The following is a 19,140-nucleotide window of genomic DNA, read 5'->3' as shown; positions in this document are numbered from 1 at the left end:
GAATTGCAAGCAGTCTGCAATAAAGGTCCAACTGAGTGGTGCTGGTTGGAGCATGTCACTGAACAGTCTGACACTGGCATCACTAATTGGATTTTGGCAGACTGTGCAGGGACACACCTCTAACTGGTAACACCCAGATGGACCATCATTGCAGATTCCTGGCAATTCTTTCATAACTTCTAGAAGGAAAAATAAAGAAATAGCACAACACAGACTTATAAGAAAACGTGCTCCAGAAATGTTATTACATGAGGAATGCATTTAAAGTAGTTTCTAATACAGACATATCAGGAGAGGTGACAGGACTTATTTTAAAGAATTTAGAGGGGTTCTTAAGTAGATAAAAAAATAAAAAATAAATCATAGCAAATGGGAAGGAATGGTTGAAAAAAGTAAAACAAGCAGCACAGTCACCTCAAGAACAGACGTCATTCTGATGTATACTGGGTCCCCTGCTGGTCTATACAAACTAGTCCCTTTTGACACCCAGGAAATAATTGTTGAGTCACTCACTGGTTGCAGTGGTGACCTGACAACTAGTGCTTTGCCAAAGGACCATGTTGTGTGTGTTGAGAGAGAACAGGAAGCAGAAAGCATCGGGGACCTGGTAAGCATGGTGGATTGATGGAGAAAGTACTGCTCGTTAGGGGCAGAAGGTTATTTTTGCTGTTTTTCTAAAATATTTTATCCAACTGACATATTCTTTAATAAAATAATAAAACAAATATCCAGTTGCTACTGGGAATGTTCCTTAAGAAATATCACAGACATTGTTTTCTTCAAAATGTTACAAGGTTGCATCCAGTGCATATTAATGAAATACTGCAGTCCATCTGTTATGCCTGGCGATTTATGTTCATTTTATAGTAATTACTTTTGTTTCTTTATCATTTTCCACTTCATGCCACTTTTATAGGCCAACTACATATACAGATAAGGGTGAAAACATCTCATAAATTTGTTCATTGTCACATGAAGGCTTACACTGACAGTCGTAATGAAATTCAAGATGCTCTTTAGATCATGTTTTTTTTTGCTACACAAATTCATCTTCTAGGAGCTTCATTTGCAACTATGAAAACAGCACCATAAACAATCCCACGTCTTCCAGCATCTAACAAACATAGACTGGGTGTCTAATCTTCAAAGGCCTGCCTTGCCTATGTGCCTTGTATTGCTGTAGGGCATCTGTGATTGATGGTAAATGCTATTTCATCACATTTGTTTTGGAAAACTACTATTGCAGTTTTCCATGAACTTTAGAACTTGTTCTACAATGAGGGAAACGTTACATTTAAGTAAGCTTTGACACAAATTTTACTTGACAAAAGAATGTAATCCTAAAGATACAGCTGAAAGGCAATTCTAACACAACACTTCCAACTAAATATTAATGCAATGTTTTGCCTCCGGATGAAGATATTATTGCATGTGTCAGAAGTTTTAGTATGGATTTGCCAAGTGTTTTACTGACACACTTTCTGTTCCCAAACCATACTTGACAGTCACAGACTGAAATTATTTTTATGACTATAAAATATTCATGATTATGACAGATGGGATCTACTCTTTATGCAATGTTAGATGTCTGTGGAGGTGTTTGTATTTGATTCCTATTAGAATCACATATACAGAAAACGAAAGACTCCTGCAGGCAACTTCTTCATCTGCATGTGACAGCACAGTGGTATGCTGGTTCTGTCAGACTTTAGCCTCTTCAGTAAATATTCGGCATGCTTATCAGAATACTATCACGCTTAAGTCTTGTAGAAGAATATAATGTGGAATAGTTTATACAGTGCATTCTGAAATAATATAAACTTTATCTATGCTTTGGGAAAGCTATACATTAAAAATGAAATAGGAAATAACCTAGCATTAGGGTAAGAAGGTAGTCCACCAAAGTCAAAATTTAACTGGGACCACTTTGGTCTTAATACCAGGGAAAACCATTTTTAAGGCTATGACCGCACTAACATCGGATCTTTCATTTATATTGGAGCCATAACAGCTAGGCCAGATACATTTTCACATGGATACCAACAAAGGTTATGAACCCCATTGAATTATGAGATCCTTGCATTTTCTTTTTTTAACAACAAGAATAGTGCAAAGTATATTCTTCTTGTCATCAGATATGACTGGGGACAACAAGGGAATGGCAATTTCTCCAGTGTGAACAAAGGATAAGGATTTGTCTTCATCTGGATTTTCATACAGGGAGTGCAGAATTATTAGGCAAATGAGTATTTTTACCACATCATCCTCTTTATGCATGTTGTCTTACTCCAAGCTGTATAGGCTTAAAAGCCTACTACCAATTAAGCATATTAGGTGATGTGCATCTCTGTAATGAGAAGGGGTGTGGTCTAATGACATCAACACCCTATATCAGGTGTGCATAATTATTAGGCAACTTACTTTCCTTTGGCAAAATGGGTCAAAACAAGGACTTGACAGGCTCAGAAAAGTCAAAAATAGTGAGATATCTTGCAGAGGGATGCAGCACTCTTAAAATTGCAAAGCTTCTGAAGCGTGATCATCGAACAATCAAGCGTTTCATTCAAAATAGTCAACAGGGTCGCAAGAAGCATGTGGAAAAACCAAGGCGCAAAATAACTGCCCATGAACTGAGAAAAGTCAAGCGTGCAGCTGCCAAGATGCCACTTGCCACCATTTTGTCCATATTTCAGAGCTGCAACATCACTGGAGTGCCCAAAAGCACAAGGTGTGCAATACTCAAAGACATGGCCAAGATAAGAAAGGCTGAAAGACGACCAGCACTGAACAAGACACACAAGCTGAAACGTCAAGACTGGGCCAAGAAATATCTCAAGACTGATTTTTCTAAGGTTTTATGGACTGATGAAATGAGAGTGAGTCTTGATGGGCCAGATGGATGGGCCCGTGGCTGGATTGGTAAAGGGCAGAAAGCTCCAGTCCGACTCAGACGCCAGCAAGGTGGAGGTGGAGTACTGGTTTGGGCTGGTATCATCAAAGATGAGCTTGTGGGGCCTTTTCGGGTTGAGGATGGAGTCAAGCTCAACTCCCAGTCCTACTGCCAGTTTCTGGAAGACACCTTCTTCAAGCAGTGGTACAGGAAGAAGTCTGCATCCTTCAAGAAAAACATGATTTTCATGCAGGACAATGCTCCATCACACGCGTCCAAGGAGGGAAAACAGTACACCTCTCTGAACAGTGTATGGGAGGCTGTGGTTGCTGCTGCATGCAATGTTGATGGTGAACAGATCAAAACACTGACAGAATCCATGGATGGCAGGCTTTTGACTGTCCTTGCAAAGAAAGGTGGCTATATTGGTCACTGATTTGTTTTTGTTTTGTTTTTGAATGTCAGAAATGTTCATTTGTGAATGTTGAGATGTTATATTGGTTTCACTGGTAAAAATAAATAATTGAAATGGGTATATATTTGTTTTTTGTTAAGTTGCCTAATAATTATGCACAGTAATAGTCACCTGCACACACAGATATCCCCCTAAAATAGCTAAAACTAAAAACAAACTAAAAACTACTTCCAAAAATATTCAGCTTTGATATTAATGAGTTTTTTGGGTTCATTGAAAACATGGTTGTTGTTCAATAATAAAATTAATACTCAAAAATACAACTTGCCTAATAATTCTGCACTCCCTGTATATATACATCATACATGAATAAAAATGTTTAAATAAAATAATACAAATGTTTTATTTGAATAAAAAATAAATAAATGTATGTGCAGCAGTCTATTGTAACATATAATAATGTAGTGCTATGGAATAGAAAGAACTACAAGCTATCATATCATAAAATATATAATGCTCCATTATGCATTAATACTTAGTGATAATTAAAAGTTGTATTCTGCCAGTACATAAAACAATACACAAATATCTACAATTATATTTCATATACCTCTATTTATAGATATTTATATTAGGTATGTTAACAGTTTTTTTTGTAATTGTTTGTAATATTTTCCAACCACAATTGCAATAGCAGAGAATATATCAAGATGCAACTGTGCTTATATCTTTTGCTGCATTTTTTTTCAAAATAAAGTTAAAAAAATAAAACATATACGAAAAAGTTGTTAGTAAAAAAAAAAAAAATGTCACTTAAAATCCAAACTTATCTGAAACTTGAATAAATATTTTATTAGTTAATGAACACTAATCCATGGAAAGCTTGTAATGTCTTTTATTGTAAACTGAATATTTTATTGTCATTTCTTCAATTTGCATTGCTATAAAATCACAACACTCTTCCCACGGAAGAAGAAAAAGCATTGTGTTTGATAACTTTTGATAATTTATGTGGTTAAATCGTTACCACTAATGTAATTTTTATTGCCAAATACTTACCATCGGTCATAAGATAACGAAACACTCCTTTTTATTGCACTAATGAATTGTGATGTACAAACCAGATCTTTGGAAGGAAGAGCTACTCCGTGCATTGGCCTCCTGCTCTGGTTACTAGAACTGGATCCTGAGTTTTGGAACCCATGTGTATTACCTATGCTCCAAAAGGACCTATGTAAAGGAGTTTTATGAAAAAAGACATAAATGTTAATGAACCATTTGGTGTGACAAATACACAATACAATGAACATAACAATATATAAATTGTCGTCTATAGGTAATCCACAATTAACCAGTTCAGTCAATGTCATCATACATATTCTAGATGTCAATGAATTTGCCCCTGAGGTGACAATACCATATGAAACGTCTGTATGTGAAAGTGCCAAACCAGGACAGGTAAAGTAAATTTCATTGAGATTTACATTATTTTGCTCATATTTTTAATGATAAATAATTGTTTCCATCTAACTCCAAAACAGAGCCTGGAAACTATAGGCCGGTAAGTTTAACATCTGTTGTGGGTAAACTGTTTGAAGGTTTTCTGAGAGATGCTATCTTAGAGCATCTCAACTGAAATAAGCAAATAACGCCATATCAGCATGGCTTCGTGAGGGATCGGTCATGTCAGACTAATTTAATCAGTTTCTATGAGGAGGTAAGTTCTAGACTTGACAGCGGCGAATCAATGGATGTCGTATATTTGGACTTCTCCAAAGCATTTGACACTGTACCACATAAAAGGTTAGTATATAAAATGAGAATGCTCGGACTGGGAGAAAACATCTGTATGTGGGTAAGTAACTGGCTCAGTGATAGAAAACAGAGGGTGGTTATTAACGGTACATACTCAGATTGGGTCACTGTCACTAGTGGGGTACCTCAGGGGTCAGTATTGGGCCCTATTCTCTTCAATATATTTATTAATGATCTTGTAGAAGGCTTGCATAGTAAAGTATCAATTTTCGCAGATGACACTAAACTGTGTAAAGTAATTTACACTGATGAGGACAGTATACTACTACAGAGGGATCTGGATAGATTGGAGGCTTGGGCAGATAAGTGGCAGATGAGGTTTAACACTGATAAATGTAAAGTTATGCACATGGGAAGGAAAAATGCAAGTCACCCGTACATACTAAATAGAAAAACACTCAGTAACAGATTATTAAAATTAGGGTTATTCACTTTAGAAAAAAGATGACTGAGGGGAGATCTAATTAATATGTATAAATATATCAGGGGTCAGTACAGAGATCTATCCCATCAGCTATTTATCCCCAGGACTGTGACTGTGACGAGGGGACATCCTCTGCGTCTGGAGGAAAGAAGGTTTGTACACAAACATAGAAAAGGATTCTTTACGGTAAGAGCAGTGAGACTCTGGAACTCTCTGCCTGAGGAGGTGGTGATGGTGAGTACAATAAAGGAATTCAAGAGGGGCCTGGACGTATTTCTGGAGCTTAATAATATTACAGGCTATAGCTACTAGAGAGGGGTCGTTGATCCAGGGAGTTATTCTGATTGCCTGATTGGAGTCGGGAAGGAATTTTTTATTCCCCTAAAGTGGAGAAAATTGGCTTCTACCTCACAGGTTTTTTTTTTTTTGCCTTCCTCTGGATCAACTTGCAGGATAACTGTCCGAACTGGATGGACAAATGTCTTTTTTCGGCCTTATGTACTATGTTACTATGTAACTCCCAGTTATCTTCCTAACTCCTCTTATCTTCTGTAGTTTTGTAAAAAGTGGTTATTTTTTTTCATGTTACATTGAAAAAAAATTAAGTTTTAGTATAACTATTGCCATGGACAGTGCCTCAGATTTCTGTCTTTGCTAGTTTTTATACTGTACATGTAGTAGTCCAATTATATCATATGGATATTTAAAAAAAAGCACCACTTAATTGGTATATTCCCCAGGGTGCCAAGGCAGAACATCAAATTTAAAAACAGCCAGGCTCCAACTCTATGGCCAGGATTGGTCTTGCCATTTAACCTATTAGATGTTGCTCCCTCCGTAACCCCCATGAACAACCAGTGATCACCTTGTGGGGGGAAGACAGGGCTTAAAGGGGTTGTGCAAAAATGGGTGCAGATTTTTGGCAAACCCCCCACTTGGCCGGACCTATAAAGAGAAACTTACTTATCAACTTTCTGGTCTGCTTTGCTGCACTCCCTTGTTGAAAATATTCAGTTTAATGTAGCCTGTAGCAAATCACTGACCACAGCGGGGAATGGCTCCCCTTACATCATGAAAAATGGTCACTTGATGCAAGGGGATCCAGTTACCACAGCAGCCAGCGATTGTCCATATGTTTAGGGGAAGGAGCAAGGATACATTGCTGGGAAACAGGTAATTAAGGGGGTTACCAACTCCCCATCCACAACCCCTTTAATAATAGCCACTGGGTCTGCCATATACTTAACATGAGTCTGTTAGGGACTGCTAGAGGCATAAACCTACCAGGAGATTCTGGAGGATTATGGAGGCAATACACGGCACTACATACAGTAAGCAGCCTTAATGATCATATCTATAAGCTCCCTTGCGGAAGTTATACAAGTTCAAAATAAAATCCCTCCGAAAAATTAATAAAAATGTGAAATTATATGTACCCCAAAATGCAAACCTTGATATGGCTATATTGATGATATAAAAAAAAAAAATATATATATATATATATATATATATATATATATAAAATAGGGCTCTTTTCTGTATTGGCTTCATTGCCTTTTCTTTTTCTTTTTTTTTTTTTTCACTGAAGAAAAATAACAAGTTAATGAAACAATCAGTTACCATCTGTTGCTGTCAATGCAATGCCACTATGCTTGTCCATATATTGTACAAACCGGATTCCCAAAAAGTTGGGACACTATACAAATCGTGAATAAATACTGAATGCAATGATGTGGAGGTGCCAACTTCTAATATTTTATTCAGAATAGAACATAAATCACGGAACAAAAGTTTAAACTGAGAAAATGTACCATTTTAAGGGAAAAATATGTCAAATTTCATGGTGTCAACAAATCCCCAAAAAGTTGGGACAAGGCCATTTTCACCACTGTGTGGTATCTCCCCTTCTTCTTACAACACTCAACAGACGTCTGGGGACCGAGGAGACCAGTTTCTCAAGTTTAGAAATAGGAATGCTCTCCCATTCTTGTCTAATACAGGCCTCTAACTGTTCAATCGTCTTGGGCCTTCTTTGTTGCACCTTCCTCTTTATGATGCGCCAAATGTTCTCTATAGGTGAAAGATCTGGACTGCAGACTGGCCATTTCAGTACCAGGATCCTTCTCCTACGCAGCCATGATGTTGTGATTGATGCAGAATGTGGTCTGGCATTATCTTGTTGAAAAATGCAGGGTCTTCCCTGAAAGAGATGACGTCTGGATGGGAGCATATGTTGTTCTAGAACCTGAATATATTTTTCTGCATTGATGGTGCCTTTCCAGACATGCAAGCGGCCCATGCCACACGCACTCATGCAACCCCATACCATCAGAGATGCAGGCTTCTGAACTGAGCGTTAATAACAACTTGGGTTGTCCTTGTCCTCTTTGGTCCGGATGACATGGCGTCCCAGATTTCCAAAAAGAACTTCGAATCGTGACTCGTCTGACCACAGAACAGTCTTCCATTTTGCCACACTCCATTTTAAATGATCCCTGGCCCAGTGAAAACTCCTGAGCTTGTGGATCTTGCTTAGAAATGGCTTCTTCTTTGCACTGTAGAGTTTCAGCTGGCAACGGCGGATGGCACGGTGGATTGTGTTCACTGACAATGGTTTCTGGAAGTATTCCTGAGCCCATTCTGTGATTTCCTTTACTGTAGCATTCCTGTTTGTGGTGCAGTGTCGTTTAAGGGCCCGTAGATCACGGGCATCCAGTATGGTTTTACGGCCTTGACCCTTACGCACAGAGATTGTTCCAGATTCTCTGAATCTTCGGATGATGTTATGCACAGTTGATGATGATAGATGCAAAGTCTTTGCAATTTTCTGCTGGGTAACACCTTTCTGATATTGCTCCACTATCTTTCTGCGCAACATTGTGGGAATTGGTGATCCTCTACCCATCTTGGCTTCTGAGAGACACTGCCACTCTGAGAAGCTCTTTTTATACCCAATCATGTTGCCAATTGACCTAATTAGTGTTAATTGGTCTTCCAGCTCTTCGTTATGCTCAAATTTACTTTTTCCAGCCTCTTATTGCTACTTGTCCCAACTTTTTTGGGATTTGTTGACACCGTGAAATTTTGAATCAACATATTTTTCCTTTAAAATGATACATTTACTCGGATTAAACGTTTGATCTGTCATCTACGTTCTATTACAAATAAAATATTGACATTTGCCATCTCCACATCATTGCATTCAGTTTTTTTTCACGATTTGTATAGTGTCCCAACTTTTTTGGAATCCGGTTTGTAGTTATATATAATTTGCCCCTATCACTTTTTATCACATATGACACAGAGGAGATCAAAGCAGTTATCCAGAAATACCTTCAAAGCTCAGTCTTTCCAGCTTTATTACCTCTAAAATAATGCAGTTACCAGTAGACAGAAATGGTTGCTGCAGTTTCTTTCTGCAGCAAACGTGTCACTATGTACATACTATGACAGAGAAGGAGGCGCAGACGAAGATTCATCTGATTCTGAGATTCACCTGACTCCGAGTATACAGCAAAGCTGTGACATCGGAGACAGACGGTCTACTCAGGGGACGGGGAGAGAGAAATGCATTCTCAAATATAGTCATGCAGATGGATGAAATAGACCCAAAAACACAGATATATACATCATACATGAATTTGTGGCTGCATTATATCTTATATTCATGGAGATGAGTTGAACAATCACTTTATAGAACTGATTGGATTTGGCATCCAAGTTTTTCTCACAATACCAGTTTTGGTACTGCTCAGTGATTTTAATTAGAAAGGCAGTTAGTGCTTTATTTGATCACAATTAATTACATTGAAAATGAACATAAAGTTGCAATACATAAACTAATCTCTACTACTGCATTGCCATGATATGTGAAAATGTATGCTTTGTTTTAATGCTGTATGGAGATCCGTCTCCGTACAGTATCAAAATGTATGGGCTCCGGCGAGGCAAAGTGAGTTATCACCAACGTCTTGCAATACTTCAGTGAATAACTTCGGTCTTTGAATTATTAAACTTGAAAAACATTTTAAAACCAGTATCCGAAGTTGGCTTTGGTACTGATTTGTACCTCGGTACAGAAGCCAACATCGGAAACCAAGTTTTTAAATAGTTTTCAAGTTCAAAAATCTAATCCCGTAGTTATTCATCGAAGTCCCATGACATCCCATGACATTTTGGAAACGATACCACTCAAAAAATTTACCAAGGGGTTAACTGAGTGACCCCACAGGTGTTTTGTATAAATTAGAAACACTTTGATGTGAAAATGAAAAATTACATATTTTTAGCCCCAGATTTTTCATGTTCAATAGGGGTAACAAGAGTAAAAACACTTCATAGTTTTGTATGCATTTTCTTCTGAATATGGCAACACCTCATATGTGGTTGTAAACTGCTGTACTGGCACATGACAGAACTCAGAAGACATCTGAATCTTTTAATATGGGATTGGCTGAAATGGTTTTTAAGAGCCATAACTGTTTTATCTTTTGCATTGACTGAGCTGTGGGAGTTCTCATTTTTTCTGCAACAACCTGTAGTTTTCATTGGCACCATTTTTGGGTACATCTGACTTTTTGATAGCTTTTTATCTAATTTTTAAGGATGTGAGGTAGGCAAATTATATCATTTTTTTGTATATTTTATACACCATGCAGTATCTATGATATAATGGGGGAGATTTATCAAACTCGTGTAAAGTAGAATTGGCTTAGTTGCCCATAGCAACCATTCAGATTCCACCTTTCATTACTCACAGCTCCTGTGGAAAATGAAAGATAGAATCCGATTGGTTCTTATGGGCAACTAAGCCAGGTCTACTTTAGACCAGTTTGATAAATCTCCCCCAATAAGTTTATTCTGTGTTGCTTAATACAATTAAGGTGATAAAAACCTATAATGTTTTTTCATGTTTTATTACTTCAGCATTACAAAATAATTTTTTATTAAAAATTTGATAAACTTTGTATCGCTGTATACTAACATATAGAGATAAGCAAAGTTATCAAAAATTTGATTTGGACGAAGTTCACAAAGAAATTTAAATTGTTACAAACTACTTCATTACAATTCACATTCCACTGCAAGTAGTGGGTACAATGATGGGGAACAGTGATTGCGACACCACCCATCATTGAACCCCTCAAAAGCCACACAATCCTTTTACGGGTTAATCAGAGGTTGAAAGCAAAAAAAATACATTTGCTAGTGGAGAAGCCATCATGGCGCACATGAGATTTAGTGGGTTTTCTTCAATCAACATGGATGCAACGGCCTGTCCATGAGCAAATGGAGAAAATGAGTGTGTATTTTTTAGTTTTTTACCACTATTTAAGGAAAAATTAATTTGTTACCATGAAGCGCCAGGAAATTTAGCTTTGTGACTAATCAAATTTTTCCTGAAATTCAGATCGAAGTCCACTTCATAAACTTTGATTGGCTCATCACAGCTAAAATCCATAACATTTTTATTTTTCTGCTAGCCTAGCTGTCTGAGGGCTTATTTTTGGCAGGATGGACATTAATTTTTATCAATACCATTTTGGGGTATATATGACTTTTTGAACACTTTTTATTAAAGTTTTTGGGAACGAGGTGGGCAAAAACTGCAATTCTGTCAATGTTTCAGTTAATGTTTATTTTTATTTATAAGGTGTTCTTTATATGGTATATATGACATGATAACTTCATTCTGTGGGTCAATACAAATATGGCGATCCAAAATTGGTAGTTTTTATAGTTTATAGTTTTTATGTTTTACTACCTTTGCATCACAAAATCTTTTATTCAAAATCAGTTATATTTTGCATCGCCATATACTGTATAGCATTTGTTCACCAACATACCTGTCTGAGGGCTTTGTTTTATGGGACACATTGTAGTTTTTATTGGTAATATTTTGGGATACAAATGACTGTTTGATCCCTTTTAATTAGATTTTTTGGGAGATAAGGTAAACACAAATTGCAATTCTGTCAGAGTTTTATTTTTATTTTTTAAAGGGTTCTGCATGCCATAAATACTGTATGATAACTTTATTCTGTGGGTCGATAAATATATGCTGATACCAAATTTATAGAGTTTTCTCATGTTTCCTACTTTTGCATCATAAAATCACTTTTTTATTAAGTAGTTTATTTTATTTTTCATTTTTAAACCAATTTAAATGAGTGGAAAAATCAATATTTTCTACTTGACATTTTTTTTTATGTTTATTACTATTATTATTTTTCACAATTTTTTAAGTCCCTCTTGGTGAATTAAAGATACAGTTGTCTGTTTGCTGGTACAATAGTCATCTATTGCAATGCATTGTACCCGTCAGTTTTACACTAACCCTTGGCACTATCAGACCCTTGCCTGGTAGGCTTCAGCACACAACAAGCCCTAAGGACTTTTTAGAGCCTCTGGCTGCTATGGCAACAGGAAACTGCGATTGCGTTGCAGGTGCCGCATGAGGGAGACAAAGAGCTCCTTTCCTCTGTAAACCAATTACAGGTCCTTGTCACTACTGACCATGACATCTAATGGGTTAAATTGAATAGGAAAATGATTGTTTAATGACCTTTTGTTTAAATCATGTTTAAATGTTAAACATAGTTTAAATAATTTTTCCATCTGGTTTTCTATCTGTTTTTAACTAGCAGAAAAAAAATATATGTTACATATTCTCTTTAAACAGCCAGGATTGGTGCCAGCACTAATCTCCTCTATTGCAGAATGGTGTCAGCTCACTATCTAAGCTTCTGCAATCTGCATGCTGTAAATATATTGAAAAGTGCACTAATGTTCAGCTTGCCATATGGTATATTTAGAGCATGGTGAACAAAGTGGGCACTAAGAGGGCAGCAGGGGGCAACACAATCTGTACAGACTAACCAATCAGAGCAATCGCCAACAAGGAACCACTCTGATTGCCCTCTTGTCACTTGCTCTGGAGTCTCCGCTATCCATGTGGAGACTCCAATGTTGTGATGCTTTCTAATGTCACAGCCTCATTTACCAATTGGGACGTAACTATGCATCCAGGGGAGCTAAGTTACTGCTAACCTGGACATACAGTTACATCCAGGTGCAGGAAGAGGTTAAGGGTAGGTGCTTCTCTCTGAAATCTAGAACATGCTGCTTGTGGATTGCACTGCATTTTATGGTGACAGGTTCTTCTTAATTCTCAGCTCATTCTGATCTCAGTAGCCATGTGGGTGATCTTATCAAGGACTGATAGTCATCTCTGTATACACAGTCACACAGGGGAGGTTGTAAATCACTGATAAGTCTGCTTACATGGTTACTATGCTTAAAATGAGCAGAGATTTAAATTAATAAATTGCAAGTTTTAATACATTATTTCCCAGAAATCTGTATATCAATCTGCTCAGCTCCTCCTGCTATTTAACATGCTGCCTGCAGAGTGCTTTTTCATGTTGACAGTTTCTCTTTAAATATCCAGTATTTGCCTATGCTTATAGTTATACATACATATATATATATATATATATATATATATATTACATTTTTACAATGCTATAGACCACCATTCATTGTGTGTAAAATATATGTATAAAAGAATGCACATACGCCTTGAAACAGTACTCATACCCCTTGAACTTTTCCACATTTTTTCACGTTACACCGGAAAACAAATGTATTTCATTGGGATTTTATGTGATAGACAACACAAAATAGCAAGTGTGTGTGGAGTAAAAAGACAATGATTTTCAAAAACTTTAATAAATAAAAATCTGGAAAGTGGGATGTGCATATCTATTCAGCCCCCCTGATTCAATACTTTGTAGGACCAGTCTTTGTAGGACCCAGTCATCTTTGCAAAATAGCTCAAGCTCAGTCAGATTGGATGGAAAGCGTCTGTGAACAGCAATTTTCAATCAGATTTAAGTCTTTGACTTAGCCATTCTAACACATGAATATAGTTTGATCTAAACAAATGCATTATAGCTCTGGCTGTATGTTTAGGGCCGTTGTCCTGCTGAATGTTGAACCTCTACCCCAGTCTCAAGTCTTTTGCAGCCTAATCCTGCTTTATACTTCTCCACTTCATCCCTGACCTGTCTGGTGTGTCCCTTATTTTCCATTATGCTGTTTGATCACTAATGTTATCTCTGAGGCCTTCAGAGAACAGCTGTAGTTATACTGAAACTATATAGGACAGGTCAAGTCTATTTACTAATTAGGTGACTTCTGAAGGAAATTGGTCACACTGGATTTTATTTAAGGGTATCAAAGTACTGGGGGCTGAATACAAATGGATGAAACACTTTTCAGATTTTTAGTTATTAAAGGGGTATGAATACTTTTCTAAGCATTATATATATATATATATATATATATATATATACAGTACAGACCAAAAGTTTGGACACACCTTCTCATTCAAAGAGTTTTCTTTATTTTCATGACTATGAAAATTGTAGATTCACACTGAAGGCATCAAAACTATGAATTAACACATGTGGAATTATATACATAACAAAAAAGTGTGAAACAACTGAAAATATGTCATATTCTAGGTTCTTCAAAGTAGCCACCTTTTGCTTTGATTACTGCTTTGCACACTCTTGGCATTCTCTTGATGAGCTTCAAGAGGTAGTCACCTGAAATGGTCTTCCAACAGTCTTGAAGGAATTTGCAGAGATGCTTAGCACTTGTTGGCCCTTTTGCCTTTACTCTGCGTTCCAGGTCACCCCAAACCATCTCGATTGGTTTCAGGTCCGGTGACTGTTGAGGCCAGGTCATCTGGCACAGCGCCCCATCACTCTCCTTCATGGTCAAATAGCCCTTACACAGCCTGGAGGTGTGTTTGGGGTCATTTTCCTGTTGAAAAAAAAAATGATGGTCCAACTAAACACAAACCAGATGGAATAGCATGCCGCTGCAAGATGCTGTGGTAGCCATGCTGGTTCAGTATGCCTTAAATTTTGAATAAATCCCCAACAATGTCACCAGCAAAGCACCCCCACACCATCACACCTCCTCCTTCATGCTTCACGGTGGGAACCAGGCATGTAGAGTCCATCCGTTCACCTTTTCTGTGTCACACAAAGACAGTTGTTGGAACGAAAGATCTCAAATTTGGACTCATCAGACCAAAGCACAGATTTCCACTGGTCTAATGTCCATTCCTTGTGTTCTTCAGCCCAAACAAGTCTCTTCTGCTTGTTGCCTGTCCTTAGCAGTGGTTTCCTAGCAGATATTCTACCATAAAGGCCTGATTCACACAGTCTCCTCTTAACAGTTGTTCTAGAGATGTGTCTGCTGCTAGAAATCTGTGTGGCATTGACCTGGTCTCTAATCTGAGCTGCTGTTAACCTGCTATTTCTGAGGCTGGTGACTCAGATGAACTTATCCTCCGCAGCAGAGGTGACTGTTGGTCTTCCTTTCCTGGGGCGGTCCGCATGTGAGCCAGTTTCTTTGTAGCGCTTGATGTTTTTTGTGACTGCACTTGGGGACACTTTCAAAGTTTTCCCAATTTTTCGGACTGACTGACCTTCATTTCTTAAAGTAACGATGGCCACTCGTTTTTCTTTACTTAGCTGCTTTTTTCTTGCCATAATACAAATTCTAACAGTCTATTCAGTAGGACTATCAGCTGTGTATCCACCTGACTTCTCCACAACGCAACTGATGGTCCCAACCCCATTTATAAGGCAAGAAATCCCACTTATTAAACCTGACAGGGCACACCTGTGAAAACCATTTCAGAAGACTACCTCTTGAAGCTCATCAAGAGAATGCCAAGAGTGTGCAAAACAGTAATCAAAGCAAAAGATGGCTACTTTGAAGAACCTAGAATATGACATATTTTCAGTTGTTTCACACTTTTTTGTTATGTATATAATTCCACATGTGTTAATTCATAGTTTTGATGCCTTCAGTGTGAATCTACAATTTTCATAGTCATGAAAATAAAGAAAACTCTTTGAATGAGAAGGTGTGTCCACACTTTTGGTCTGTACTGTATATATATACTGAGCAAAAATATTAATGCAACACTTTCAGTTTTGCTCCCATTTTGCATGAGCTGAATTCAAAGATCTGAAACATTTTCTACATACACAAAAGACCCATTACTCTCAAATATTGTTTACAAATCTGCCTAAAGCCTCTATCACACTACCTTTTTTTTTCCGCCCTGTGGGCCATTTTTTGCGTTCCGTATGCGGTCCGTATACGGAACCATTCATTTCAATGGTCCTGCAAAAAAAAAACGGAATGTACTTTCCATTTTTCCGTTTCGTTGAAAGATATAACATGTCCTATTATTGCCCGCAAATCACGTTCCGTTGCTCCATTCAAGTCAATGGGTCCGCAAAAAAAACGGGACACATACGGAAATGCATCTGTATGTCTTCTGTATCCGTTCCGTTTTTGTGAAACCATCTATTGAAAATGTTATGCCCAGCCCAATTTTTCTATGTAATTACTGTATACTGTATATGCCATACAGAAAAATGGAACGTAAACGGAAACACAACGAAACAAAATAAAACGGAACAACGGATGAAAAATGGACCGCAAAACACTGAAATACCAATACGGTAGTGTGAAAGAGGCCTAAATCTGTGTTAGTGAGCACTTTGCCGAGATAATCCATCCCACCTCATAGGTGTGGCATATCAAGGTACTGATTAGACAGTATGAGAATTGCACAGGTGCCACAATAAAAGATTACTCTGAAATGTGCACAGTTTTGTCTTACTGGGGGAGGGGTGGGGGGTGTCAGAAAACCAGTCAGTATCTGGTGTGGTCACAATTTGTCTCATGCAGTGCAACACATCTCCGTTGCATAGAGTTGATCAGGTTGTTGATTGTGGCCTGTGGAATGTTGGTCCACTCCTCTTCAATAGCTGTGCAAAGTTGCAGAATATTGGCAGGAACTGGAACACGCTGTTGTATACGCCGATCCAGAGCATTTCAAACATACTCAATGGGTGACATGTCTGGTGAGTATGCTGGCCATGCAAGAACTGGGATGTTTTTAGCTTCCAGGAATTGGGTACAGATCCTTGCAATATGGGGCTGTGGATGAATGGCACAACAATGGGCCTCAGGATCTTGTCACGGTCTCTCTGTGCATTCAAAATGCCATCTTTAAAATGCACCTGTGTTCGATGTCCATAAAAAATGCCTGCCAATACCATAACCCCACCGCCACCATGGGCCACTTGATCCACAACGTTGAAGCCAGCTCACCCACACTATGCCACACACACTGTCTGCCATCTGCCCTGAACAGTGAAAACCGGGACTCATCCGTGAACAAAACACCTCTCCAACGTGCCAGATGCCATTGAATGTGAGCATTTGCCCTGATATGCCACACCTATGATATGGGATGGATTATCTCTGCAAAGGAGAAGTGCTAACTAACACACATTTAGACAGATATTTTTTGTATGTAGAAAATGTTTCAGATCTTTGAGTTTAGCTCATGCAAAATGGGAGCAAAACCGAAGGTGTTGCGTTTATATTTTTGCTCAGTGTATATATATATGCACAAGTAAGACATCATTAAATGGCTGTCTGGGCCACAGGATAGATCATCAATATCAAATTGATCAGCGGTTTTGGGCAGGAATGGTGTCAGAACATATCAGTCTCTGGTATACTGTAGCTTAGCTTTCATTCACATTACACATCCACTACATAGTGTATGGAACGTTCTGCTTCCAGCTCCGTGAACTGTATAGTTTCTGGCACCTGCTTAATGAACCCCCCACCGATCTGATATTGATCACCTATCCTGAGGAATAACATCACAAAACAATACAAATTTTAGAAACAAAATATTTTTCCCCAAAATAGACTTTCAATTAAATAGAAATAGAAAAAAACAAAGTTTCAAATATTTAGTTGCAATGTGTTGCTTTCTATAGTGTAATCTTGTAAGTTGGGACTGTCGGCTAGCTAATCGGTACTACATATAGTAGTTTCACTGAAGACCATGGTTGCACTGTAAATGTTACCTAAATTTCACTTTCCTTTGCTTGCTTTTGTTTACCCTTTTTCTTGATCCTCTAAAAAGCCAGCAAATCCTATAATAAAAATGTCCTTTTATGTGAAGAAGCCTATTGTGCAAAGTGCTTACATAAAAAAATGTTTTGATCGGTATGTGATTTCCATCTGCTTGTCTTCTTTCAGATTATCCAAATTATTGGTGCTGCTGACAGAGACATGTCACCTACAGGGCAGAAATTTTCCTTCAGACTGCCACCTGATGGTTTGACAAATCCCAATTTCACCATCCATGACTTTAAAAGTGAGGCTTATGATTATACACATTTTATATTCTGAAAGAGCTACACGCATTAGCAATTCTCGGAACAAACAAATCTTGATAAATGTTTCCACACAGATCTATTCCCTAACACAGTACATCTAATGCACAGAACAAAATCTATAGACTTGAATCCAGACATGGTAGAAAAAATGGGAAATAGTGATATACAGCATTATTGAAAGATATATTTGACTAATTCCTGTTAACTTAAATTTAGGATTATATTTTAATTGACTAATAAGAAATGTCACAATATACATACTATGTCACACCAAGTTTTGTGTAGATTCCTTTCCATAAATGAATATTTGGGTTTTTCTAACAAAAAAAATAAAATAAAAAATCCTTAACAGTTATTTAAAGGGGTTGTGCAGTGGCATAATATTGATGACCTATACTCAGGATAGGTCATCAATATCAGATCAGCAGTGGTTCGACTACCAGCACCCCAACAGATCATCTGTTTCAAGGGGCGGTAGCACTCATGTGAGTGACAATTCCGTGTCAAAGTTTACCTAGACTTTATTTTCTTTTTAGCGGTGGGGCATTTTAATTGCAACTGTTCATCCTATTCAAGTGAACATTTGGAATTCTAACCTAGCTTGGATTAGGTGTTTTGTTATGGCTAGAATATGAAAGTGCAATAAGTAAGGTGGCATCATTATGGCAACAAACCATAAACAAGGAACCAGAGGAAAAGTGAAATATTTAAGATATTTATAGAAGTTTAGATATATGTCAAATTTATATACAGAATAAGGATGAGTGAATCAATTTGTAATGAACCAAAATAATTACAAAATTCACACAAAAAAATTCCGCAAAACAAATTTAAATCCAGGTTTTTTATTAATTTCAAAATAGCATAAAATGGCACACAGCATCAGTTTACTGTCCATGTTGGCAGGTAAAACCACAAGGAAGGAAGAAGAAGAATGGTCACACGACACTAGGAGGAAGTGGGGGGACAACATGCCCTAATTTGTCCAGACACTGACAGCCTGGATCAGCCAATCAGGGGGGCAGTAGGCAGGGGGTGACTGTGCAGAATGAGTAGAATGCCATTCTGCATTGTACTTGTGACCTAGAAGGACAATGTGCAGTGTATCTGCCTGCTAATAGTCTGCAGCAAGTATGACGCACACGGACGCCATCCGTGTTTTGCAGATCCACGGTTTGCGGACCGCAAAAAACAGAACGGTCGTGTGCATGTAGCCTTAGAGACAGTATAACAAGATTATAGAGAAAGAATAGGGGATATATATATATATATATATATATATATATATATATATATA

At 37.7% G+C, this 19,140-nt stretch overlaps 1 protein-coding gene across 1 annotated transcript in view; it reads left to right on the top strand.

The window, feature by feature from the left end:
• The window catches only part of LOC122938867 (cadherin-12-like), a 159,752-nt gene that overhangs the window by 116,575 nt on the left and 24,037 nt on the right, over window positions 1-19,140 (top strand). The window contains exons 5-6 of the mRNA XM_044294716.1: window positions 4,642-4,763; window positions 17,704-17,821. Of these exons, the coding sequence (XP_044150651.1) occupies window positions 4,642-4,763; window positions 17,704-17,821 (240 nt within the window). The remainder of the gene's footprint in view (window positions 1-4,641; window positions 4,764-17,703; window positions 17,822-19,140) is intronic.

This window comes from Bufo gargarizans, chromosome 5 (assembly GCF_014858855.1).
Source record: "Bufo gargarizans isolate SCDJY-AF-19 chromosome 5, ASM1485885v1, whole genome shotgun sequence".
NCBI classification, from domain to species: Eukaryota; Metazoa; Chordata; class Amphibia; order Anura; family Bufonidae; genus Bufo; species Bufo gargarizans.
The sequence above is the reverse complement of the archived record's forward strand: the minus strand, read 5'-3'. Positions and strand labels throughout refer to the sequence as shown.